This window comes from Artemia franciscana, chromosome 3 (assembly GCF_032884065.1).
Source record: "Artemia franciscana chromosome 3, ASM3288406v1, whole genome shotgun sequence".
In the NCBI taxonomy this organism is placed as follows: domain Eukaryota; kingdom Metazoa; phylum Arthropoda; class Branchiopoda; order Anostraca; family Artemiidae; genus Artemia; species Artemia franciscana.
The window spans coordinates 7938625-7965898 of NC_088865.1; the positions used below are offsets into that span (position 1 = coordinate 7938625).

Here is a 27274-nt window from a genome sequence, read left to right on the forward strand (position 1 = left end):
GTAGCCTTTGATGGGCAACACTTAACTTAATGAATCTTATTGTCTTTGGAATCGGCCTAATAAGCCCAATCTTTTGATATAATTATTGATAACAAAATTCGGAGTTTAGTCTTTAAGATTTCGGGTACTATTGAGCCACGTCGCTCCTTACTTACAGGTCGTTACTGGGAATTCTTTGCTTTAGTATTGATGGGTACTTTACGTAGAAGCAGTACTCACGAATGACTGCAAAGTCACTTTAACTTCGAATGTTTTTAAATGATACATTTTAACTTTAGTGGTCTTTTTCTGTATTTGACATTTCTTATTAATTCGTATTAGGAAGTGTTCACTTTACTTCCATAAACCTAAGAAACTGAAAAACGGAAATATCTGTTAAAAGCGCGTTTTTAAAATGCAAGCATGTCAATTCTGTTTGACGGTAGGAAAAACAGAAACGGATTTGGGTTTTTTCTGCTGGTTCAGTTTTTGTTCTGTTTTCTAATTGCCTTTTATTTTACCGTTTCTGTTTTAGCCAAAAACAAAAACGGTACCGACCCTTTGTCTAGAGTAAGTCTGTAAAGTGGTATTTCTATTATGGTACGTGACGTAAAATAGCGGCATTTTTACTTATTCAGCTTTATTTTTATTTGTTTTCGCAGATATGACCAAATAATCTATACATCTATTTAAAGCAAGAAATTGACAAAGCTTTGCCCTAGTTTGCCTTAGGTTTCCCTAGTTTGCCCTAGTTTTGCCCTAGTTTGCCCTAGTTTGCCCAACTTTGTCCAACTAGTTTGCCCAACTAGTTTGCCCTAGCTTTGCCCTAGTTTGCCTTAGGTGACTTGATGCCGTGAGTATTAGTAAAATATTTTGTATGGATTGATGCCCAAATTTCGGGATAATTTGTAGCATCTTTTACTATTAGCACCATAGTATTGATAGTTTTCTGTTAGAAAACCTATTTCTATCCTCCGATTGTTTTTGTCCTAGAGGACATATGCAATAAATCCAAGCTTTCAGACTGCAACGTGATAGGATCAAACAAGGGATCTTTGCTTACATGCGAGAGACTTTATTACTGTTTACGTAAGGACTGGTAATAATCTCATCTCCCTTTGTTCTAATATAGTTCTGACTTAATACTATTGATGAGGTGGGGCATTTTTGTGTGAAAGAACTAAGACAGCAAGAAGAGAAACCTTTATTACAATTGGAAATACGCCTACTGAAGGAATACTACTAAGCAAGAAGTTCACTAGGGTAAAGAACTAGCCCAAGTATGAATAATATATTCGAGATGCTAGTAATTATCACCGAAAATGCACCATTTTTAAATAATATTTTTTTATAGTCCAAGTAATATGATAATTTCTAGTAAAAATTTCTTAAATCACAAGAAAAATTGTGAAAAAGAAAATAAGCTACAATATGTCATCAAAAACGCTCAATTCTTACCACCTTCTTGACATTATTACTGTTAATATTCTCAATTTTATTTGTTCAAGAGCAACTGCAAAAACCACCACAGATTTTAAATATATTTTAGAAGATTATAAATCTTAAAATCTTTTATTACCTAAATTTTCTTGAAATTATTAAAGGACTAGCTTCCCCCTCGCCTGTTCCTACGCTTTCAAAAGAAAGGAAATTCAAGAAAAATCCATCCTCCTGCAGAAAATTTCCCCACCAGAAATTCTCCCCCAGAAAATGACGCTCGTAATTGTGAATTTAGAAGTATTTGAAAAGTTCCTCTGGAAAATTCTTTCGTATAGATTACCCTCTGCGGAAAACCACTCCTTTGTGGAAAATTCCCCTCTGCAGAATTTTCTGGTACCGGATTATTAATAACAATTGTATTTTTTGAATTCGATGGAATTTGAAAAATTCCTTCGGGAAAATTACCTCCGTAGATAATTCTCAAGGGAGTTTTCCTGCGAAAACTCCTCCTTAAAAGGAAACCCCTCTCCACAGAAATCCCCCCAGAAATGTAAAATTTTCCCCGCATGATAAATAACCATCGTATTTTTAAATTTTAAAATATTGGAAAATTAAGCTAGGATTATAAACTTACTCGTTTGGTGTCACTGGATAATTAATACCCAAATAGCATAAAAATATGGCAGTTGAACAGTAAGAATTGTCAAGTTTCTGAGTTCAGGGGTCTCAAATTTCAGTCAACGTGAAAAGTATAAATAATCCTCTGAGGAAGGGAGGATTTTATACCCACTACCTTCGCAAGAGTGTACTCAACAATTTCTTAATGTGTTTTGGCAATCGAAAAACAGGGTAGCAATGCATACATTACAGACAAACAGACTTTTGATTTTATATATATATATATATATATATATATATATATATATATATATATATATATATATATATATATATATATATATATATATATATATATATATATACTACAGATAACTCACTACAACACCAAGCCGCCTGAGGCCAACACAGCTACGCACGCTCCTCCTCCAACCTAATCTATTCAAGGCCTCCCGCTTTACATCCTCCCAGGAAGTTCCCATTTCCTTTAAATCTTTATTTATGACATCCTCCCAATCCAGACAAGGACGACCTGCTTTCCGTGTAGCCACAGACGGTTGGCCAAAAAGCACAATCTTCGGCAATCTGTCATCCTTCATCCGCAGAACGTGGCCTAGCCATCACAATCTTTCTTTCATTATAGCCCTGGAAAGCGGGATTGAACCACATTTTTCGTACAACCTACTGTTTGAAATACGGTTAGTCAGAAACAAATTTCAGGAACAAAATTGGCCACAAACTGGTTTAGCCTCACTCGATGTAAATATCATAAAAGTATGGCTTAGATTGTACGGGCACGTCTCCCAGGTAGATAAAAATCATATATCGCTATTTTACTAAACAGCCATTAGTTGGTAAGAGAAATGGTGAACGTCCCCAAATACGCTAGGACTTTAAATCTTGACTTCAAATCTTTGAAAAGCTTGAATGAACTAAAGGTAACTGCAAGCATGTCGCTCTCAGGTGCTTTAACGCCACGATAATTTTACAGGAATAGCAGTAAGATTATTTCTACTGAGCTATGCCACGTGTCGTTCGGTCACCATGTGAAGGTTCTGTTGGGAGCAACTTCTTTCGTGAGCTTATTTTAGCGTTAACCAATTCCTAGGAGAAGTTTAGGATAAATTTTCCTGCCTAGAAGTCATCTACTGCCGGTGAAGGTAGTCAGTACAACTGAGGTAAGATCAAGTTACCCTAGTTTCTCCAAGTTTGCAAAAACTTAAAATTATGCCATAAATCTTTACTATGACTTGCCATTCATGAAAATTACGTAAGAGATACATTATTGGGGCTACATTATCTTACCCAATATGTTTTTTACTCACATATGTGATTACAGTTTGGCTTCGGCATACGATTACCCAGTTGTATTGGGATTTCTCATTTACAAATGAGCGTGTAATCAAAGCTATGCCAAAGTGTTTGTACTAAAATTACCGTAAAATATCATCCTTATCCTATTAAAATATGGTTTTTGCTAATGAAAATTTCAAATATGGTTTTGCTAAGGATGGTGAATTTAGGTTTAAATTTGATGTTCTCTATGGGTACTTACCTTCCATCTCTCACTTCAGGATATGGTATGAGAGTTCCTCGCGGCTCCGGTCTTGGAGAGACACCAGTCCAGAAAAACGCGTCTAGAATACAAAAAAACTACCGTATAAAAAGATATATCATAACACGCAATACTTTTCAAAAGCCTAAAGAGGTTTCTAAAATAAACTCTTTCAAATTAGTGTCGGCGCACTATAGATGATATTAAGCAGTTCGTGGTCACAAACTGTGAGTAAGGAGTGACTCTGCCCATTAGTAGCAGAAACTCTAAAACTGAAATTTCAATAGCATTAGATGCGTCAAAAGAATTGAATTTGTTATGCTGATTCCAAACATATATTTATTAAATTTAGTGTTACCCATCAAAAGCCTGATTTTTGGAAAAGGTGACAAAATACACCCAAAACGTCAAGTGATCTTAACGAAAATCACACCATTAGATTCAAGATATCAGAGACCCTAGTGTAGGGGTTTCAAGCTCCTACTTGCAAAATTGTGGAAATTTTGTAATTTTTGGCAAAAGAAAGATCATGGATGCCTATTTTTTATTTTATTTATGCTTCATTTATTTTGTTCTTCCCGGGGGTAATTGTTTCGAACCAACGGTCCAACAAGATTAAAAGAGAGTTCATTTGAACGGAAATCAAAAGTTCTAGTGTCCATGTTAAGTGATCAACAAGATTAGACAAGCTTTTTTTTGTTCTTCCCAGGGGTGATCTTTTCGAACCAACGGTCTCACAAGATTGGGAGATCTAGTGTCCATTTTGAGTGACAAACAAGATTAAACCAGATTGTTTTTTCTGTTCCTCCCAGGGGTGATCATTTCGAACCAAAGGTCCCGGAAGATTGGGAGATAGCTCATTAACGGGAATCAAAAGTGTTAGTGCCCTTTTTAAGTGACCAACAAGATTAGAGGGCACCTAGCCTGCTACTGGGAAATATACAGAAATTTGTTGCGGTGATTTTCTGTGGGGAAGGGGTATTTCCAAAGGATTTTTTTTCTGGTGAGAAAAGTTGCCGGGGAATTTTCCGGGAAAAATGTTCCTCGGGGGGGGGGGGGGGGGTATTTCCTGGCACGATTTTAAAACCATCGGAAACTAAATAATCTATTAAACAAGGACAAATCTTTCGGTAGTTAGTTTTCATTAATAAAAAATAATTTTGGTTTATTTACTTTTAGTTCTTCCTTTGCAGCAGTTATTGAATGCCTTATAATCCATATTTTTGCCGATGCGCTATTTTCAATTCCAGGCATTTCATCTTATAATCTTGACTTTCCCTGCTGTAAATTAAAAAAAAATTCAAAAAAGACGTTTTTCAAAGAAAAATAAAGAGCTATATCAAGCCAAAGACGGGCGGAATTAAAGTAATGTAATATTTCAAACCCAAAACGAACAGAAATAACGAAAAGGAGTAGGGTTAACGCCTTGTAAGCCTCCTAAGGCTCGAGTGTCATTTTTGCTTTAAGGAAAAATATTATTTTTTCTGCAGTGTTTTCTTTTTTTTCATAGCATAAAACACAGCGTAGGAACGAAAATGACTTTTCAGGGCTATTATAGTTTCAAAAATAAGAGGGAAACTCCCTATTCCCTTTTCTCCTCCTCCTCAAATCAGCGGCAAATAGGAAGGAGCAGAGGGTATTTACGTCGTAAATTTTTGCTTCCCCCAAAGGTTTCGAAAATAAACTTTTTTTGTATGGTATTTTCATTGAAAAATACCCTTTTGGTAAATTTCCCCTAGATTATGGAAAATATATGTTTCATCCGTGCCACAACAATTTATGGCGCCATTGTCTCAAAACCACTAAACGGCTTGAGTATCATTTGCACGTTACTGGAAATAATTTTTGTTTTAAACAGTGCGGATTTATTTGTCAAATCTTTAACGACAATAACAAAATAAAACAGAAATAAATTAACCTGGTAAACCAAGGTTTCAGTTTGCGCGTGGAGAAATTAAGGGTAATTGCCCGGTGTTAGTTTTCACCGATATTGAATTATTTAGAGGATATTTCCATGGGGGAGGGGATTTTTCTAAGGAGGCGGAGTCCGATTTCCGGTATTGTTTCACAAGTGATTTAACATAAAACTTAAAAAAAATTTTCAACTAAAAGTATTTTTTTCTGGTGGAGGAGGGTCGAGGGAGAGGGTTACGTGAAAGAATCTTTCCATGGAGGAATTTTTCATGGGAGAAGAGAATTTTCCACGAAGGAGGCCAGATTTCCCAGCACTACTTAAAAAACAATAAGAAATTAAATAAAAAAGCAAGTTTTTCAATTGAAAGTAAGAGTTTTTAGTTTTCAACGTTAAAATCTAAAACGAACAGAAATTATTACTTATATGCAGGTGTTTCCCCCTCATCAACACCTCGCTCTTTACGATAAAGTTTAAATGTTGTCCCAATTTTTTTAATAACAACCCCTGAAACACAAGTGTTGTTATATCAGAACATTAAGAAGCTTTTTTTTAAAGTACTAGAAAACTATAGCATGAAGAGGCAAGGAAGTCACTAAAATATGACATCATATCCCAAAAAAGCAACTTCTCAAGAGATGTTTGTGCTAGAAAATTAAAAAAAAAAACTAATTTTTTTTAGCTGAAAGTAAGGAGCGACATTTAATTGTTTTAAAAAGTAGAATTGTGGCAAAGAGTCAAACTTTAGCGTAAAGAGCGAGGGATTGCGGAGGGGAAAACCCATTTCATATACGGAGTAATTTCTGTTCGTTTTAAGTTTTAATGTCGCTCCTTACTTTCAGCTAAAAAAATTAGTTTTTTTTTTATTTAATTTCTGAACGTTTTTGAATTAATGCATGTTTGGTTTTGGCTCTCCGCACATAAATTATTAAAATGAAATTTGTATATTAATTCTTTTTTGGCTAAATGGCTTTCTCTTAGTTTTGATCAGACGATTTTGAGAAATAAGGGGTGGAGAAGGAGGCCTAGTTGCCCTCCAATTTTTCGGTTACTTAAAAAGGCAACCAGAATTTTTACTTTTTAACGAACATTTTTATTAGTAAAAAATATACGTAACTTAAGAATTAACTTACGTAACAAACTTTTATAGCCTTATATTTTTATTATGTATACGAGGGGGTTTGTACCCTCGTTAATACCTCGGTCTTTACACTAAATCGTATGTTTTGTCCCAATTCTTTAAGAATGACCCCTGAATAAGAAAGGCCGTAGAAAAAATAGTTGAAATTACTAAAAATACTTTTAAAAAGAGCGAGGTATTTATCTCCTCCTAAATACCTCGCTCTTTATGCTAAAGTATTATTAGAACCCCTCATATGCGTCATAATCTCTGTTCGTTTTAAGTTTCAATGCTACTCCTTCCTTTCATTTGAAAAAAGTTTTCATGTTTATTTTTAATTGTTTTCTTATAGTAATTCTAGAAAATCCTGTGCCCTTTTCATTGAATTTATCTTCCCCCATGACAGATTCCTCCAAGGAAAGATCCTCCAACATAGCCCCCTCTCCTCAGCCCCATCCCCAAACAAAATAAAATCCCCCTGAAAACGTCTGTACACTTCCCAATAACACCATTACTATATGTAAACACTGGTCAAAGTTTGTAACTTGCAGCCCCTCCCCCAGGGATTGTGGGGGAGTAAGTCATCCCCAAAGACATAGTTATTATGATTTTCGACTATGCTGAACAAAATGGCTATCTCAAAGTTTTGATCCAGTGACTTTGGGAAAAAATGAGCGTGGGAGGGGGCCTAGTTGCCCTCCAATTTTTTGGGTAACTCAAAAAGGGCACTAGAACTTTTAATTTCAGTTCGAATGAGTCCTCTTGTGACATTCTAGGACCACTGGGTCGATACGATGTCCCCTGGGGAAAAAAAACAAAAAAACAAACAAACAAATAAACACGCACCCGTGATTTGTCTTCTGGCAAAAAATACAAAATTCCACATTTTTGTAGATAGGAGCTTGAAACTTCTACAGTAGGGTTTTCTGATGCGCTAAATCTGATGGTGTCATTGTGTTGCGAGAGCAACACTTTCGTTTTGTCGTGGTTTTTTTTTTTTTTTTTTGTTCCTAGCACCCCGATTTCAGCTTATTCCTAGAAATTGGTAAGGGTCTAACCTCTGCGGTTTTTACGGAAAGTGTGGACCTTAGGCCGGATTGATGAATATGACTTTGCATTTTGGAAAGCTTCGTAGAACTCTTGCCTGGGGCCAAAAAGGATGGTTTTTGCTTGTCCTTGAGCCAGAGCCTATAGTGTGTGAAGTGAAGAGGAGTTGTATAGCCTATGTCAGAGAGGACTATCTAAAGTTATGCAGCTAAGCTTTCGTTTCATCAAACCATGTTTCTGCTTTCGAGTGGAAAGCTCCGTTCTAGCAGGCAAGCAGGCAGGCACCAGTTTCAAATTGAAGATGGACTAAAATCTATAAGTGTTAAATATATGCGACAGTTACCCTGCCCCACAGCCAATTTATCTTCTTTGAGTGATAAATAGAAAAATTTAGAGAAGCAAAAAAGCGGCATTTTCCCACGGGTCCGAAAGTGCTGCCATCTATTGTTTCTACCCATTTCTGTTCGTGATTTCAGCTGAGTTTATCATTCGGTTTTTCGCACTTGGGATTGCGGTAGAGAAATGGTATCAGATGTGCCTCTTAAACTTTAAAAGTTCTCTCATTGCTAAAGAAATTAGAGTTTATCCTTTGCTCCTTTCTAAGTGATGACGTTAGAAAGTTGGCCTACGGCAAAAAAGTCAACTTTTGAACTAAGACAGATAAATTTTTTTTTTCGACGGCAGTCGATAGCTTTTGATGAGCTGATCAAAGTATATGTCATCCTTTTTTTTGTACAAAAATTTCTTCATGAGATATACCAGTTTGAAAGTTTAAAGGGGTTGACAACTTCAGTAGTAAGGTACACACTGAAACCAAAAATAGGCCGATACCAATTGTGAGACATAGGGGAGTTGTAAGTAACAGTCGGCTGTTAGCTCATAATCATCCTCGGCAATGAGGGGTTCGCAACTCTTTCTAGTTGGTGTACCTATTTTTTGTTTCCGTTGTATTTGATGGTAAGACCAATTTGGTTCCAGTGGTAAGACATGTAGAGTACTTGTAAGTAATAATCGGCTGTAAGGCTACAATCATCCTTAGCAATGAGGAGTTTGCAACTTTTGCGAGTTGGTGTACCTAGTATGTATTTTAGAATCCTTACAGATTAACAACTTCAGCGTTTAGTCGCAGCGAGGAAACAAAACCAAAGTGTTGCTCTCGCAACACTTTACTCGGCGAAGCCGAGCAAAGGTTGCCGCAACACCTCACGTTGTCCATGCAACGTAGATCTAGTTTTCGTTAAGATTCTATGAATTTTAGGGGGTGTTTCCCCCTATTTTCTAAAATAACGCAAATTTTCTCAGGCTCGTAACTTTTGATGGGTAAGACTAAACTTGATGAAACTTATATATTTAAAATCAGCATTAAAATGCAATTCTTTTGATGTAGCTATTGATATCAAAATTCAATTTTTTAGAGTTTTGGTTACTATTGAGCCGGGTCGCTCCTTACTACAGTTTGTTACCACGAACTGTTTGATCATCTCTTGCCAAAAGATACATGTGCTATGACATCTTGTATATGATTCTGATCTTGTCAATAATTGCATTTTATTTGAATATTATCTTTCATTACTTACAAAAGGCTCTAAATAAAAAATTAGCTTTTAAATACGCCCTTAAACATCTGTCTACGATGTTACTGTGTCCTCCTAGCAGTAAAGAAAAAACGAGACATATCACTGCTTAGGATACGAAAAAGTGATTTTCCTTGTTGTTCAAACCAGAGAACTGTAAGTGTCCGGAGTAAGGTTTTCGGCAATATGGATTCTCAGGGATTTCTATTTGTTTCGATCCGATGCCATTTTTTAAGAGGTTTAAGACTATTTTTCGAAATTCCCTTCAATTTCTTTTGAAACTAATATTTATTTTTAGCAGTAATTTAAATAATATCTACCATACCTAAATAAGCAAAAACGCTAGGTTCTTATCCCTTGGCGGTTTTCTGATAAGAGTTTGTTTCTTTTGTTTTTTTTTAGTTACTATAGGTCGTGATTCGTCCTTCTCTAGATTACAGCTAATGCTGCAAACAAGATTCTTCTTCTTCTATTCTCTTCACCGCTAGTGGGGTGTTGCTAAAGATGGAGAAGCAGTAAAAGTCAAGTTTTCATTTTGATTTGACGTAATTTTGTTGTTTCAGTATTAAGACTAATTTAGATATTAGTTACTATTCTTAAATCATTGACTTGTGAGTCAATTCTCACTTGTGATATTTTGTTGAAACACGTTTTTTTTTAGTTACTATGGGTGGTGGTTCGTCCTTTACTGGAAGAGCAAGGTATTGAGGAGAGGGGCAGCCCCTTCATATAGGGAGTAATTTCTGTTCGTTTTGAGTTTTGATGCTGCTTATTACTTTCGTTTGAAAAAAAACTTGTGTTTTTTATTTAAGTTTTTCAATAAGGCTTTTGTTATGTCTTTAAAAAAAACATATTATATATAAAATGAAGAATTTTATAGAATTGTAGCACGATTTTTTAAAGAATTTTGTTTTTTGGTTTTACCAAAAAGTGAAAAAATGAGTTAGTTAACAAATATATGTTTACAAACATAATGAAATTTAACATGAAATATGCTATTATGTAGGTTAATAGCTTGTTTTGGCGTTTGTTAACTACACTTAGTAGAATGTAAAGCTCTTACTATTTTGTAGTAAAAAAAAGTGGTCTCTGTTCTAATAACAATGTAACTTTGCTCTTTAATTATAAAACAAGGATAATTTCGAAGTGCAGTTGCGAAAAGGGTGGATTTTGCAGACAACCAAAAACTAGGGAATGTCATTTTAATTATTGGAGTGTATTAACATGTTTAGAAAAAAAGAACAGAATACATCTCCTTAACTACCTTTCCAAGAGACTTAAATTGCATCCTAATATTTTAAAGTGTTTTTCTCATATCCAATTTTCGTTTTTTAGATATCTCTTACGAAATATACCATGATACACAAAAGTATAGATAGATAGATAGATAAGCGTATTTCGAAAGCCCATGGGCCATATACACACAAAAATATAAATAAATAACAAACAAGCAAGGAAATTAAACAACAGTTCAAATTACAAACACGCGCAGAAACAGAATACAACGCAAAAATACCTAATCTAACAACAAATGGAATTAATCATATAAATTTTTTCTTCTTACTAAGGATTTATCAATATACACTCCCACTCGAAATATTGTGTTTGGGTTACTATTCTGCAGAATACCAGGAAGCATCAACTTAATCCCATGCAAATAATTTTCCCGTAAATCAAAGAGCACCGGGCAGTTCCGGATAAAATGATCCAAGTCTTCATCCTCATCTTTACAAAGGGGACAAACATACTGCCTATCAGGACCAACTATCATTTTTCTTTGTCGAACATTTTTTGCCTGTTCTGGATTGGAAGACAAGTCGCCCTAAGCTGAATCCAACGACGTAGAATCATAGCCGATAAATTGAATTTAAAACAACCTCCTCTCCGAAACTAGGTTTTGCCTGATTATAATGTTGTAGAGTTTTAGAATCTAAAACCAGCCCTTGCCAATGCTGAATTAAAATTTGTAAAAATCACACCCATAAAGAAAGAGAAAGACTATTTCTAAAGATGGTATCACTAAAAGACTTTACTGACGGAACATTTCCCTTAAAACAGCCAACCAGATGGAGCTCAACTTTGCTTTATTTTTACTGGCTTATGGCTAGAAGCTAATGTTCATAAATGATTTCTAAAGTAATTTCCTTATCATTTAGATCGCAGTCCTTTTTTCTTCCCTTTTCTATTTTGTCTGCATTTTTGCTCTTTCCTGTATTTTGCTCTCATTTTTTTAGTGCCAATTTACATTTTTTGTAGTTGTAGATGTGAAATACCGGATATCCGGTTCAGTAACTGATAAAGTATCTATCTATCTATAGCTAGATGCACCAATGGTAGGGGAGGGGGAGAGAATCAATTGTTATCTATAGATATATTTTGCTCCCCCCCCCCCTAGATTTTGAAAGATCCCGTCAACGTATTTGTTAATTGGCGCAAGCTAGGTTATTTGCTTCTCTAGAAATTGTATTTCTATATGGACTTATATAACAGGCTACGAAAATATATCATCGGTATACACCAATGTAATCAAAGCACAAGTTTTACCCTGTAAATAAAGTATAGCAGTATCTCTTGTTCTGTTTGGTCCAACTATGTAGGGGCAAAACCGTTAAGCCTTAGATAAATAGACTTTCAGCTTTTTAGAATTCCTGCTACTGATAGGTCTTATGTCACATGCTGTATACCGTTACGCAGGAAGGACAGGTTTGGGGCCTCATCCTCCCCCAAAATATAAAGATTTGCATGTTACTACCAGTAATAGTTCATGCGTCTCACATAAGATTTCTGTTTTTTCTTTTATTTTATTCCCCCCTCCTCTTTAGTTTTTTTCTGTACTTATGAGACCTAGTATTGATGTATTGTTTCCACTTATTTTTAATTTGCTTTGTAAAGAGTTTTATTTTATTTTTTTGGTGTCTTCCTAGCTATCCCGTTTTACCCTAAAAGAAAAAAAAAACAGAAAAGAGGGGTAAGAAAATTAAAGGAATATGAAGATTAATAGAAGAGGGACAGAGGGGAACGGAGACGAACTACTAGTTGAAAAAAAATAAAGGTAAATAAACTGTCCTAAAAAAAACATAGCAAAAGATATTTATTCTGCCTGTAATGATGAGGCAAAGGCCTGGTGATAGATAGCAGCAGTGACTTCACGTCATGCGAGATAAATTAGCAAAATAAGAATAGTTAGATAGGAAGTAATAAAGAGATCAATCAAATTCAAAAAAAAATGTGTGGAAGTAGAAAACATCATTAGAACTTAAATAATTAGTAATTAAACTACAGAAGAAGGGGGCTGATACTTCCCAACATCTCAATAATTTTATATCCAAATCGTAGAAAAATAGTAGGCCTACTCCCATTGACGGTTTTTAAGGAAAGCTGGGGTAATACCATTAACGGAAAATAAGAGAAAAAAGGGATGTAAGAAGATAATAAAACAGAGACAAAGTGAAATATCCCCTGAAAAATACTCCATCCCCGAAGAAAATACCCCCCCCCATGGAAATTATCTCCCTGAAAATACCCTCCATGGGAAATCCCTCTGGTAAACATCTCTGCGGAAAATACCCCCCCCCCCATGGAAAATATCTCTGCTCCCCGGAAAATACCCTTCGTGGATCGTTGGTCTGAAATCATTTTTGACGTCTAAAAAAAGACTAGAACTCTCAATTTCTGATGTAATGAGCACCCTCCAAAGTTTCTGCAGCTATGAGGTGAACGAGGAGATGTGGAAGGGATAGTCCCCCTCCTATATGAAATAAATTATGATCATTTTGGGGTTTAATGTTACTCTTTACTTTCATAATAACAGCGTAGAACAGAAAACTTCCCATAAATCAAGAGAGATTAAAGATCAATTTAACACTTTGATGTGTTTTTAAAGTCTTTTTGTACCCTCTCCCTAGAAATGTCCTGCCCCTTCCCCCTTAAACAAAAGTCCTGGTTACAGCCCTGTGGATTATGCATCAATCTCTACCTCCACTTTCCTCTCGTCCCTCCCTTAGGACTAATTCTGTACTTATCTTAAGGCTCAATGAGAGCTGGGATGTTTCTGGCATAAAAATACAACCTTTGAAATATCTCTCTCCCTTCCTTGCTGCAAAACGATCTCCATTGAAGAAGTTTAAATGTCCTTTTACGTTTCGTAATTTATCCATTGCTTCCAGATATTCTTTGTTTTTGGGAAACATACGGACATTTTTCGGGGATGGTATTGTCTAGGGGACTTTTCAGTTGGAAGAAAGTTTCTGAGAAGAATTACCCTGAATTCTTCTACAGAATTATTTGCATATGTCTTTTTTTTCTTTGCATGCACACTTTTATATTTCACGGGGGGGGGGGGGTATTTTCAAAAGTTTTTTTTCCGTTTGGGAGGGGGTATTTTCCAGGGGGTTGTTTTCCAGGTGGTATTTTCTGCATGGGGGTATTTTCTGGGGGAGATTTCTGGCAGGGGGTGGGTCCGGTGGGTCCGGTGGGCTCTCCTATACAACCTATAAGAGAGAGATGAAAAGTTTTGTTCCAGACAACAGTTAGTAACACTGACATTTTGATATCACATGGGGCAAATTGGCAAAAATAATGATAATAAGATAAACAGAATAATAAGATTGCAATTTTGTATTGAAATCGTGTCCAAAGTACTCCCACCAAGGGGGAGTGGGAAAGTCGGAGGGAAAGTTAGAGTAGGCAATAATAATAATGAAGAACAAAGAGAAAGAATGACAAATGTTAGCTAAAAAAATAGGAGTACGAAACAGGTGACTTGAGAAAAGAAGTCAATAAAAGATATAAAAACCTATAAGAGAGAGCCGAGAGAGCTTAGTGCTAGATAACGGTTAGTAACACTGATATTTTCATGTCACGCAAGGCAAATTGGCAAAAATAATGGTAGTGACGTAAAAAATATAATGAAATTGGAATTTGATAATGAAATCAGGGCAAAATGGTCAAAAATCATTAAAAAAACAGTCAAAAACGGTGCTTTCAGACTCAGGTTTTAAGGAAAATTAATTTATCTTTCAAACAGAATAAGAAATTCATTACGAGAAAAAACAAACGAATATAATTGCCTTAAGATGAAAATAGGTACGAGTGGTAAAATTCTAGATTAGGCTTCTATTCATCTTGGAAAGCAGTTGAGTTAGGTGAATTAAACTCCCCAGAATGAATCGAGAGTCTTAATCATTCCCTGGAGGGTATTTTGAAGTACTTACTTCCACCTCTTTCACGTCCAAACGGGGCTGATCTTTGATGACCTTTTACAATGATGACCTGTTATATAAAGATGAAATCTTGAGAAATAGATTTACTGCTTAAATGAGGCAAAGAGAAAGTGCGTTTATCTACCCCTTTCCCCTTTAAAGGATGCTGACCTTTGATGACCTTTTAAAACCTTTGTGTTATAAAAGTAAAACAATGAGAAATAGAATGCTTAAATGAGGCACAAGGAAAGTGTTTCAAGCCTCATTCCTTTCCTCAATCCTGACTTATAAGCCTTTAAAGATTAGTCAATCTATATCTTAAATTTAGGGGGAAAACCTTGATGTGGCTTAAAATTATACTGAGACAATAGAAATTTCATTTTAAAACACTTGAGCCACTGAAAAAGACATTGGAAACCCAAGATTAAAGTATTTTTTTTTCTCAAAATTTACATAGGTGTAAACCTGTCATATTTTGAATCTTCTAAGCCCTAGAAATAAGAAAATAGATATAGTAGCTTGATAGCACCTTCCCAGGATATATTCTGGGCTGATTTCATTCCCAAAAGCTCCATTCACCTCACTCAACTTATTTATGTGATAGCAAGAAGCCTCTAAACTAGGACTAAAACTAGGGCTAGACTAGGACCGGTCCAAGTTTTCAAATAACTGAGTATGGAAGCAAAAAAGAAGCATAATTAGGCCTCGTCTAACCATTAGGTCTTAGTCAGGTCTTCTCATTTATTGTTAGATACGTGGGCCTAATTTCCTATTTTGCAAGTGGGTAACTACTCATCTTAGACCTTGGTTAGCGCCACCAGACCCCAGTCCCCCCCCACTGTCTGAAATTTTGTTTCTTCAAAAGTCTTGTCAAAACTAAGATAAGCCTACATAATTCAAGAATCCACAGAAACGAATCGGTTTTTTTAGTATATGTTTGCCTTTAAAACGGTACTTTAAAGTAATTTTACAGTACTATGAAATACATTTATGGTACGAAATGGTCCATTTTTCAGTTTTTTCTGTCATTTGAAAAATGACTTGATTTAGGAAAATTGGGTCCAACTTTACACCCCCCCAGGATTTTGACAAATTACATCACTAGTCAGGTACCATATCTCAGTTTTAGAGTAATGGCAGAGGCCTGCATAATTCGCAATTACTGCATAATTTGGGTACCATATCTCAGGTAAGCCTGCATAATTCAAGAATCGACAGAAACGAATCAGTTTTCTTTAGTATGTATTTGCCTTTAAAACGCTACTTTAAAGTAGTTTTACGGTACTATATAATACCTATATGGTACGAAATGGCCCATTTTTTCAGTTTTTCTGTCATTTTCACTTGATTTTAGAAAATTGGGTCCAAGTTTGCCCCCCCCCAGGATTTTGATGAAATTACGTGACTAGTTGGGTACCATATCTCAGCTTTAGGGTAATGGCAGAGGCATAATGAGAATACTATCCATGAGTTTTTTAATTTGCTTTTGGTCTGAGGGAAGGCATATCACGTAAAGAAAATTTCAAGCATGTTCATGCTGCTCCCCCCAGCTGCGCCGTAGTTTTGCTCTGTTCATGCTGCGCCACTTAATAGGAGTTAGACTTTAAAGCTTATGATCAGCAAAACCTGGTGAGTCCAGATATTTGAAATCGATTTTTTTTTCTCTATTTTACTCCTACCCAAGTAATACCCTAGAAATTATAACCCCTAAGACTTAACCACTATAACCACTCCCAACGATAATGGTGTAGCATTTCTTCTGTTTTTTTTCATATCTCCTTCGTTTTTGTTTGTATTTCTCCTAACCTAGGGAGTTGAAAAGCATGAAGAGATGGGCTACAGGTTTTTGAAAGTATATTATACTCCCCCCTTCCTCTTGATATAAAGTTTTTTACGACTTCCTTAATAATTTCCCATATTTTGGTAAGTTCTTTCACATGACTTTAACCTACGCTACGTATTTATAGCTACATCTTTTAGTTTTGTTTCAAAAATGCAATTTACTATTTTTTTTTTGCAATTGAACCCCACAACCGCCGTGGAAAGGCTTGGAAGCTATGAACTTGTTTACATACCCATCGTTTACATACAGCATTGGTTTTTGGGAAGTATACAGATATTTTTCAAAAAGGGGGGTTTTTCTGGTGGGAAGGGGGGGAGCATCTTGCCATGAAGGAATTTTTCGTGGCAGAAGGGAATTTTCCATGGAGGAGGAGCCGAATTTCCCAGCATTATTTAAAAACGATCGGAAATTAAATAAAAAAAACAAGCTTTTTCAGCTGGAATTAAGGAGCAAATTTACAAGTTAAAATGAACAGAAATTATTACGTATATGAGGGGGTTGCCCCTCCTAACTTCACTATTTACGTTGAGTCACCGTCACTCAGTCGGTCCCTAAAAAATCCATATGTTATTTTTCTGGAAAACATCCAGATTTTCAGGCAAATTTCTCTAGAAAACATCCGTTTTTGAACCGCCCGCACTTCACAACCCTCCCTGGCCATGCTCCCCATACCTTCTAAAGACTAGAACATAACTTGCACTTTCATGAAAATAAAATACATCTTAAATATTTCCTCTTTTTTTACTTTGGTATATCCAAAATCATTAGGACTTTCAGTAATGAATATATATATATATATATATATATATATATATATATATATATATATATATATATATATATATATATATATATATATATATATATATATATATATATATATATATATATATATATATATATACATTAAATTGTCATTGCACATTTATTTTTTTTCTTTTCTTCAGTAATCGTGGTTAAGATGGTGTTTTTTCGATATAATTAGAAAAAGAAGCATTTAGCTCATAGCAAGGACTTAGTTTTCAACAAAGTGATAATTATGTTCCGGTCCTTAGATGGCATGAGGGGCATCAGCCTTACTCACCTTAGTTTCTGCTCGTTTTGAGCTTGACTCGGTTATTTATTATAATTTATATTCGTTTTTTGTTTCCTTTATTTATTGATGAAAATTATTTGACTTTATTTCTGCTCATCTTTGGTTTAATTCAGCTCTTTACTTTCTTTGAAAGGCTTCCTTTGTGTTTTTTTTAGATTAGATTTAAAAGAAGCAACAAAATCAGCAAAGTTTAAGCATATAGCCTAGGGCTATAGCAAGCACGATAGGAAGGGGATACAGGTGGAACAGTAGTAATTACCATATTCGGGGAAAGCATCGAATATGAATGTGAATGGCACATTTATTTTCTTCTATGTTGTTTTTGCGTTACAATGCAAATTTACAGATGTCCATTGCAAGTTTTAACTTTTTCGTCTTTTTGCTTATCCTTTTGGCTTATCCCTAAGGTATGATGGCAAACATAACACGAAAATAAATACATTAGAAAAACAAAAAAAAAGAAACACACCTGGTCCAGTTCCATCATAAACAAAGCCTTTTATAAAGATGGCGTCGTCGCTAACTGCATACACAGTGCCCGCTATACTGTGAGCAAATGTTTGAAAATTCCCAATGAATGTGCCATAATACTCTCCTTGACATTGGAAAACGCCTAAAATAATGCGAAATTGAAAAATATAAATTAAAAATAATCAGGGGCTAAACAATTTAAGAAAATTTAATCCAACATTTTCTCATTACAAGGTTTTGCAACGTAAACAATTACGGTTTTGTGTCGCTAGTCTGGATAGCGGTCTTTTTTCCTAAATGAAGCGATCTAGCACATTTGATTAGCTAAATAAACTGATAAAACCCAATAATAATAGCTCACTAGAACTATTAAATGGTGTTGGATGGACCTAACAGATTAATTTCTACATCAAAAACACTCAATTCTGCTACTAGTGAAAATTTATCACCGCACCAAATCACCTGAGTCAGACCTAGATATTTGTGTGTTTGTCATTTTCTTTACATATAAATACTACATTATAACTCTTTATTTTGGTAATAACCTCTCTGTGCAACTGATCAATTGGCATTCGGCTGTGCTTTCAGTAAAGTGTAAGTTCAACCTTAACGTAATAGCAGAGAATGAGAGAATGGTGGTGCCAGTGATTTTTAACCGTGAAAATTGACTCTTGACATCTATTGACTTTATATTAATTTATTTATGGCTTATTTTAATTTATTGACTTTGAAGCAGCACATGCTGCATTAATATTTTTGTGTTTCTATTTATTTGTCTTTGTTTTTGATTCTTGTCTTGTGTCTTCTAGCTCCAGTTATTGCAGCGAATAACTATGTTCCATTCTATATTTAAATTAATTTATTACTGTATAAATTTTTAGAGTCAATTTTTACTAAAATTTGAAATAAACTTTTTTTATTTAATTTTTTCTTGTTTTAAATACATAAGATAAGTAAATGTTGGAAGATGCCGCTTCTTCAGTCCCAAGCTCTTTTAAAAAAAAGTTTCACTTTTATATAATAATGTTTTGGCACTTCAATTTTAGAGGAAACTTATATGAATACAATTAGAAAGCAATGAAAGCATAAAAAATACTTTATATGCTGATCCTAAATACATTAAGTCCGTTAATTTTATATATCTACCAAACTAAAGTTATTGTAATAGAATGTTTGTAATTTTAGAGAAAGTAGAAACATGCCAAAAAATGAATTGTGCTTAAATTCAACATATACAAACACTAGGAAGTTTAGTCCGAGATTCAAGAATTTAATTTTTTCCAAGAACGATGGTCACGGGTGCTTGTTTCCAGATAATTCCATTGCCATCTGTATTATTTCCAGAGTGTATGTGCCTGAGTTTGCTTGTTTGCTGTTAATGGGATAAAGTTATTGCACTACTTTGAGGTTGTTTTCATATTGATTTGTACCCTTTAATAGACAATTTTACAGTTAAGTTAAATTGAGTGATATTCTCCAATCCCTAGAATAGGTCTTTCTTTTCGGACATCCTCACCAGCGCCATCTTTTTTCTTAAGTTGATCGGGGCGCCATCTATAAAGACAATTTTTCCCATATCATTAAGGTGCTGATTTCTACTGGGAGCAAGCAGAAGAGGGGAAGGAACCCCCCGCAAGCGCCGTACTGTACCCGCTGGTATTCAGTTACCCGAAAATTGCGGGGAAAAGGTGAGGGGGTACTTACGCTTCCCTTGTTCCTGGGTGATTTCAGTAGGCGTTCATTCAGCGCTCGACGCGTGAAGGTGTATTGTGTGCGAAAGAAAATAAAACGTTCAAGATTCTGGACTACTTTCAGCTCTTGAGCAGTGAAGTTCGTTGGTATGACACAAGAGACTATTTACGAATATATATACGCGCCTGTCCTGAATTTCGCTCAGACAAGTTTGCGATATGCCGATATTTCCCGTGACGCGGTGGTTGCTACGGGAAGTAAATTTTACGGAAAAGACATTCTGTACGCTGCGCATTGCAAACTGAACGATATTTTGCGGCAACTTGGAGATGAATATGTAATGAAGGACCGCCGAGCTGGTTTGCAGAGTGATGTTTTCATGGGTGATTTATACGATGCTATCAAGAATGCAGAAAACTCAGCCAATTTCACCTATAGATTTACTATCTGGAAAATTGGCGAAGTGCCTAGAATACCGCAAGATGTGCTGACTTCTCTTTCAATTAGAGTTAACGAGTGCACAGAGAAAATAGAGGGACTAATCGATCAGTGTAAGATCTACCTTCCGTCAGGCCCTACTGTCTGGCCCCCGCTACCGAAACCAGAAAGACTTGAGAATCCTGTAGTGATAGCGAATGTGCCGGCGGAAAGCCTTGAATCATGTGCCAAACAGAAGGAATTTATCGAAAAGAACGGTGGAAAAGGACATATTCGCCGGATCACTCAACGAAAAGGTGGGTTAGTTGCCTTTCTCGATACGGCGGATTCAGCTCAAATCCTCGCAGACATGTTGAAAGAAAAGGTCCGTGATGTCAAGGTTTCTTACCGGAAACCAAAGTTTTTAGCGGTGGCAAGATTCGTTCCTCCGGCAACCACAGAGGAAGAAATTATTGCTGCGAACTCCGAAGTTACGGAAGTCCACCGGTTCGGCACCTCTGGCACAGTGAAACTTGTATTTAAAGACTCGTTCGCGCGAGATCAGACAATTAAACGCGGAATAGTTGTAGACTACACCCACTTCCGGGTTGAGGCCTATAAAGAGCTCCCCAAGAGATGTTTTAACTGTCAATCTTTCGAGCACCTCTCTAGTGCCTGCAGCAACGCTCCGAAGTGCTCTAAGTGCGCCGGTGCCCACGTCGCATCACGGACGTCCCCATGCACGTCCACCACAGTTAAATGTGCTCTATGCCCAGAAGGCCACAACACCCACCCCTCATACAGCATGAGATGCCCACTAGTTAGAAATGCTATGAAAAAGCCTACTACAACGAAATGACTTCTCTCTCCATCATTTGCCGAAATATCTATGGGCACAATTCAGTCAAACTAGACTACGTTAAAGAACTATGCCGTCAATTTAATGTTGTGTGCTTACAAGAACATTTACTCACCTCCGAAAATTTTGGTCTTTTCGAACAGTTGAATCAAAAAACTGTGTTCATGCATGAAGCAAAAAGGTCCTCAGTCCGCGGTCGACCTAGTGGGGGCACTGCTATCATAACGGACAGTTCGCTTGAATGTCAAAAGCTGGAATCGTGTGAGTTCTTCCTCGCTGTAGATTTTCCTGGCCCCGGGGGTTTTGTTCTGATCACGGTTTATCTACCAACAAACCTAAACACCCTCTCTTCCGAAAAACGGTTCTCGGAAGCTTGTGGCCGCCTCTCGCGCTTACTTATTAGGCTGGGCAATCGAAGAGTGCTAGTCTGCGGTGACTTTCAGTGCGACTTAACGAACCCATCAAATAAGCTCTCCGAAATCTTCTTCTCAGTAATCCCAGCTGGGTATGATCTCTGTGAAAAGACTGACGCATATACGTACATCCATAATTCCGGTTTAACGACAAACATTGACCATGTGCTATGTAACTTCTCTCTAGGTGCTCCAGTCACCGTGGACTCTGAGCACACAGTAAGTGATCACCTTGGCTTGTGCTTTAAGGCTAACTTCTTCCCGTGTAGGCCGAATAAGCCCCAAATTTATGCTACCAAGACTGAGTGGAATAAAATAAACGCCGACCAGTATAAACAGACATGTGATGAGATTCTCGGAAAGATAAAAGTTCCCTTTCAGCTCTTGATGCATGGCTCGAGTGATTTGGTAGCACTAGACATTTATTGTACTGAGATTATACATGCAATGAAAACGGCTGAGCAGGCTTCTGTACCCACTCGCCGTTTAAACCTGGAATCAGCAAGCCTGGCTGGAGTCGCTCTCCTAAAGTAAGGCAAGCCAAAGCTCGTGCTAAGTTTTGGCTGAGATTATGGCGCGATTGCGAGAGGCCTAGGTCAGGTGTAGTGTTTGAGCAGTTCCGCAACACGAAAAAAACTTATAATAAGTCTGTAAGTGATCTTAAAGCTGCCGAAGCCGAACTTGCTTCCCAAGAAGCAGCAAATAATCCTGTATCTATGTGGAAGTCTTTTAGACAGTCTAAACCAGTGACAAACCCTGCTAGTAACATACCTGAGGAGCAGTGGGTAAAACACTATAGTGAAGTTTTTGGGATCAAACATGCCCAACTAACAACCGAAAGTGATAGCGAGCTCTCACGAGCTTTTGCGTCCCTCTTGAGCCAACGGAACTATTTTACCGTCTCAATAGGCGAAGTGCTCCAGGTTATTAAGCAGCTGAGAAAGGGCAAGGCTCCCGGGCACGACGGAATTGTGACTGAACACCTCCGCTGTAGCTCACCTCTGCTCATTGAGCACTTGACGCTGCTATATCAAATGTGCCTTGATTCTGGTGCAGTCCCTAAGTCGTTTGCCCTAGGTATTGTGTCTAACGTCTTGAAGAAGGGAAAAAATCGTAACCTCTGCTCTAGCTATAGGCCTATAACAGTTTCTAGTACATTAAGCAAAGTGTTAGAGAGACTTCTGTTACCTGAGCTGTTACGCAAGTGTAAAATTGACAATCGACAATTCGGGTTCCGTCGCCACCTCGGTTGTGCATTTGCACATCGCCTCCTTACGCGTATAGTATCGAAAGCTCAGAATCAATCACGGACTCTTTTAATTTGTGCAGTAGATGTGTCCGCGGCGTTCGATTCGGTAATTCATTCAAAGTTAATTTTGAACCTGCTGCACCAAGGTGTGAACCCACATGTAGCGGCCGTCCTATGGCACTGGTATTCGAGTAGCCTTATCCGTGTTAAGTTGAGTAGTGAATTCCTGTCGAAACCGATTAAGCTTCACCGGGGACTGCGTCAAGGGTCGGTTTTAAGCCCTGTTCTCTTCAATTCACTAACCTCGTCGGTAACAAAAAAGATTAACGGTGGTTTTAACACTGAATGTATGGATGTGAGCCTACTGTGCTACGCCGACGACATATTACTGGTGAGCACATCGCTTTGTAACCTTCAAGCTAATATCGATCTCCTAAGTCGAGGTTATACTAATATTGGTCTGGTTATTAACCCTGCTAAAACAGAATTTCTTGTATTTGAACCCCCGCGTGCGCCGTCTGAAGTTGCCCGTCGCGAGGCTACCCGTGTTACCGTTGCAGGGCAAGTAGTACTTCCAAGCCGCAAGTTGAAGTTCCTAGGTATCACATATGGAAGCGACCTCAGAAGCTCGCGTGCTCTTTTTGTTGACCAGGTTCTGTCGGGTTTTCGGTCTGGGTATGCTAAACTTGCAGCTCTGAAGTTTAAATTTAATAAGCATATTCTTGCTAGGTTGTATCGTGCCGTCGCTCTTCCCTTTGCTCACTACATCTCACCCGTTTGGCATTGGCTATCGAATTCGGATATGTTGCGAATCCGTTCAGGCTTTTGCAAATATTTAAAGTTTCTGCTTGGTCTGCCACTTTACCTCCGTAACACTGGTCTCCTAGAAAAGTATCATATACCTGATCCTGTTGAGTTCATGCCGAATTTTGAAAAACAAGCTCTCGTGAAACACAGGGCACTATTATTTGATTTCCCAGCGACTTTTTTGCTTGATAGTTGAAGTGTGATTTGTTTGTATTTAGTGATTATTATGTTCGGTTGATTTGTTTTCGTCTTTAATTTCTCTTTTCTTTTGTTTTGCTCCGCTTCTTCATGTTTCTTTTTTATAAGCGGGTTTGTAATAAATTATTATTATTATTATTATTATTCACTGGTTTCTATGCTTATAGTGTTTCCCTCAATAACAATTGTAATATTATTGTCCATTCATTAATCAGAAAATATTATGCTATACATCTGCTAAATCTTTAATGTGGCTAAGAGATTATTAGCATTTCAAGCAGTAATTACCACTAATAATTTGATTTACCGACACTTTCATATTGTGGGGCAGTGTCCATTTTCCCCTGAATGTATCTTGATATAAAACCGTTAACTAAATATATTACAAAATAATTGACTGGTCATTTTTAAGCGAAAACCAGGTATTTGACAAAAAAAAAACAAAAAAAAAACATTGACCCACAAAAAAAGAGAAAAGGAATTGACTCAGCAGAAAACTTAGTGACACAAATTATCTAAATTTTATAACGTCGAAATCACTGTCATGCAATTAACGCTCTTACATTAAATTAGGCTGTCACTAAAAGTTGCTTTTGTTATTTTTCTGCTTATTTAACATGCACACTTTAAATACTTTAATTGACACTTTTGTAAATCATTTGTTTTCTTCTATAGTTAAACTGAGAGTCAAACTGTAACAAGCATAGAATTGAAAAAAAAAATCCCTATTCAGTCTATTAGTATTAGGCTTATAGCAGTGAAAAAAAAAAGGAGTAAAGAAAAAAAGAAAAAAAGAAAAAAAAGAAAAACTAAAGAAAAAGGAGAAAAAAAGGCTTATAGCAGTGAAAAAAAAAGGAGGGCACATCAACCATGCAAAAATGTTATTTATTGTGTTGCGAGAGCAACACTTTGGTTTTGTCCCGTTTTTTTTCCTATGCCGCCGATGTCGGCTTATTCCTGGAAACTGGTAAGGGTCTAACCTGTGCAGTTTTTACGGAAAGTGTGGACCTCAGGCCGGATTGATGAATATGGCATTACATTTTAGAAAGCTCTGCAGAACTCTTGCCTGGGGCCAAAAAGGATGGTTTTTGCTTGTCCACGAGCCAGAGCCTATGGTGTGCGAAGTGAAGTGGAGTTATGTAGCCTATGTCAGAGAGGAGTATCTGAAGTTGTGCAGCTAAGCTTTCGTTTCGTCAAATCATGTCTCTGCTTTGGAGTGGAAAGCTCCGTTCTAGCAGGCAAGCAGGCATGCACCAATTTTAAATTGAAGATGGACAAAATCTATAAGTGTTAAATATATGCGGCAGTTACCCGGCCCCACAGACAATATACCTTCTTTGAGTGATAAATAGAAAAATTTACAGAAGCAAAAAAGTGGCATTTTCCCACGGGTCTGAAAGTGCTGTCGTGATTTTCGCTGGGTTTATCATTTGTTTTTTCGGACTTGGGATTGAGGTAGAGAATTGTTATCAGATATACCTCTTAAAATTTAAAAGTTCTCTCATTGCTAAAGAAATTGGAGCTTATCCTTTGCTCCTTTCTAAGTGGTGACGTTAGAAAGTTGGCCTACGGCAAAAAAATCAACTTTTGAACTAAGACAGATAGAATTTTTGTTTTCTACGGCAATCGATAGCTTTTGATGAGCTGATTAAAGAATATGTCATCCATTTTTTGATACAAAAATTCGTTCATGCGATATACTAGTTTGAAAGTTTCAAGGGGTTGACAACTTCAGTAGTAGGGTACACACTGAAACCAAAAATAAGCCGATACCAATTGTGAGACATTTAGGGGACTTGTAAGGAAAGGTCATTTGTCAGCTCATAATCATCTTCGGCAGTGAGGGGTTGCAAATTTTGCCATTTGGTGTACCTATTATTTGCTTCCAGTGTATTTGATGATAAGACCGAGTTGGTTCGAGTGGTAAGACATGTAGGGGACTTGTAAGTAATAAACTTCTGTTAGGCTACAATCATCTTTAGTGAAGAGGGTTTGTAACTTTTGCTAGTTGGTGTCGCCTACCCATACTCACTGTAACCTAGAATTAAGTGTTTACGCAACGGGTACAAACACGGTAACGTAAAACAACGATGCAGATTCATAATAATGTCATTTATGGTATTTTGATCCTGAAAAGTTACGGATAGATTTATAATACCAACTAGATTATATAAGATATTGTTCCAAGTCTTGATCCGTCACGATGTCTACGATTGAAAAGGATAAAGTTCAACTGGCTGCAAAGTCAATTTAGTCCCTTCTTTCGATATTCTTTTGTTATTGTTGTTTTTTTCAACGCTGAGGAATAGCCTTTGATCATGTGATTACTGATCGCGTTCTTCTTTGAACATAACGTTTTAAAAGCTTCGATAGGCTGACAACTTCAGCGTTTAACAGATAGCAAAGAAACAAAACCAAAGTGTTGCTCTCGCAACACTTTATTCGGCGAAGCCGGACAAAGGTTGCCGCAACACTTCACGTTGCTCAGGCAACGTAGGTCTAGTCTTTTTGTTCAAGCCAGGAGACTGTAAATCTCCTGTACAAGGTTTTTGGCCATGCCAAGTCCAAAAATGAACTTTTTTTTCGATCTGGCACCAGTTTTAGGTGTTTACAGGTTATTTTTCGAAATTCCCATAAATTTGATTCTGAAATAACTTTTTAAAGTTACAAATCACAAAACTAATCGGGATAATAGTTTCCATTATTGAATCAACAACAAATGGTATATTTTTCTCACTAGGTGTTTTTTTTTATAGCCAGTTTTGTTTTATTTTGGTTGCTATGGCCCGTGATTTGTTCTTTACCAGGTCGCAGCTGCCACTGAACTCATGATTAAAAAAAGTACTAATACCAAAATTAGGAGTAAAGATGGACAATCTACAAAATTTGAGAGAAATGCCAGTTATGACATTGCCGCTAAGACGGCAAGAATATGGAGCCTTCTAAAATTTGGATACCGTTGGTTAGTTTTAAATTACTAAGAATATCGTTCTCTAGCAAAGGAGCACTTGAATTAAAGACTCAGATTATTGAATTTTTACCTAAATTAAACGAAAAAACTAGTTTTTTCAACTGAAAGTAAAGAACAGTATTGAAAATTAAAACGAACAGAAATTATTACGTGTATGAGGGGATTGTTCCTCCTTAACACCTCACTCTTTACGCTAAAGTTTCTTAGTACTATTTAATAAACTTCTTATTGTTCCAATGGAACGAACATAGTGTTTCAAGATTCGTTCTTTAAGAATGGGGACAAAATTTGAACATTAGTGTAGAGAGTGAGGTGTTTAGGAGGAGCAATCCACCTCATATACGTAATAGTTTCTGTTCGTTAGAGTTTTAATGTTGCTCCTTACTTTTAGTTGAAAAATTTTATTTTATTTTATTTCTGGTCGTTCTTTAAATAATGCCAGGATATCTGGCTATACCTCCACGGAAAAATCACTCCTTCCTACGAATTTATTCTCTAGACAATTCATTCCTGCCGTACATTTATCTCGGACAATTACCCTTAATATATTCACCCGTAAAATTGAGCTGGCAAAGACAAAAGCAAGACATAAGAAGAATTTTGTATAGGAATTCTGACAAATTCACCCAGTGTAAAATTTCCCCTGAAAAATTCAGTCCCTGAACACTTCCCTCCCCATGGAAAGCCCAGCCAGCAGAAAATTTCCCAACACCCGAATAATGTATACAATCCTCCCAATAGCAAATGCAATACGTAAAAAAGGGGTAAACTTTGTAACTTAAGGACCTATCCCAAGGAGCTGCGGGAGGTCA

At 36.6% G+C, this 27274-nt stretch overlaps 1 protein-coding gene across 2 annotated transcripts in view; it reads right to left on the minus strand.

Annotated features, from left to right (window-relative positions):
* The window catches only part of LOC136024828 (protein Skeletor, isoforms B/C-like), a 257728-nt gene that overhangs the window by 221583 nt on the left and 8871 nt on the right, over positions 1-27274 (minus strand). For both annotated transcript variants that reach the window (XM_065700310.1, XM_065700311.1), the window contains exons 2-3: positions 17855-17998; positions 3593-3674 (exon numbers count right to left, since the gene is read on the minus strand). In XM_065700310.1, coding sequence (XP_065556382.1) covers positions 3593-3674; positions 17855-17998 — 226 coding nt within the window. The remainder of the gene's footprint in view (positions 1-3592; positions 3675-17854; positions 17999-27274) is intronic.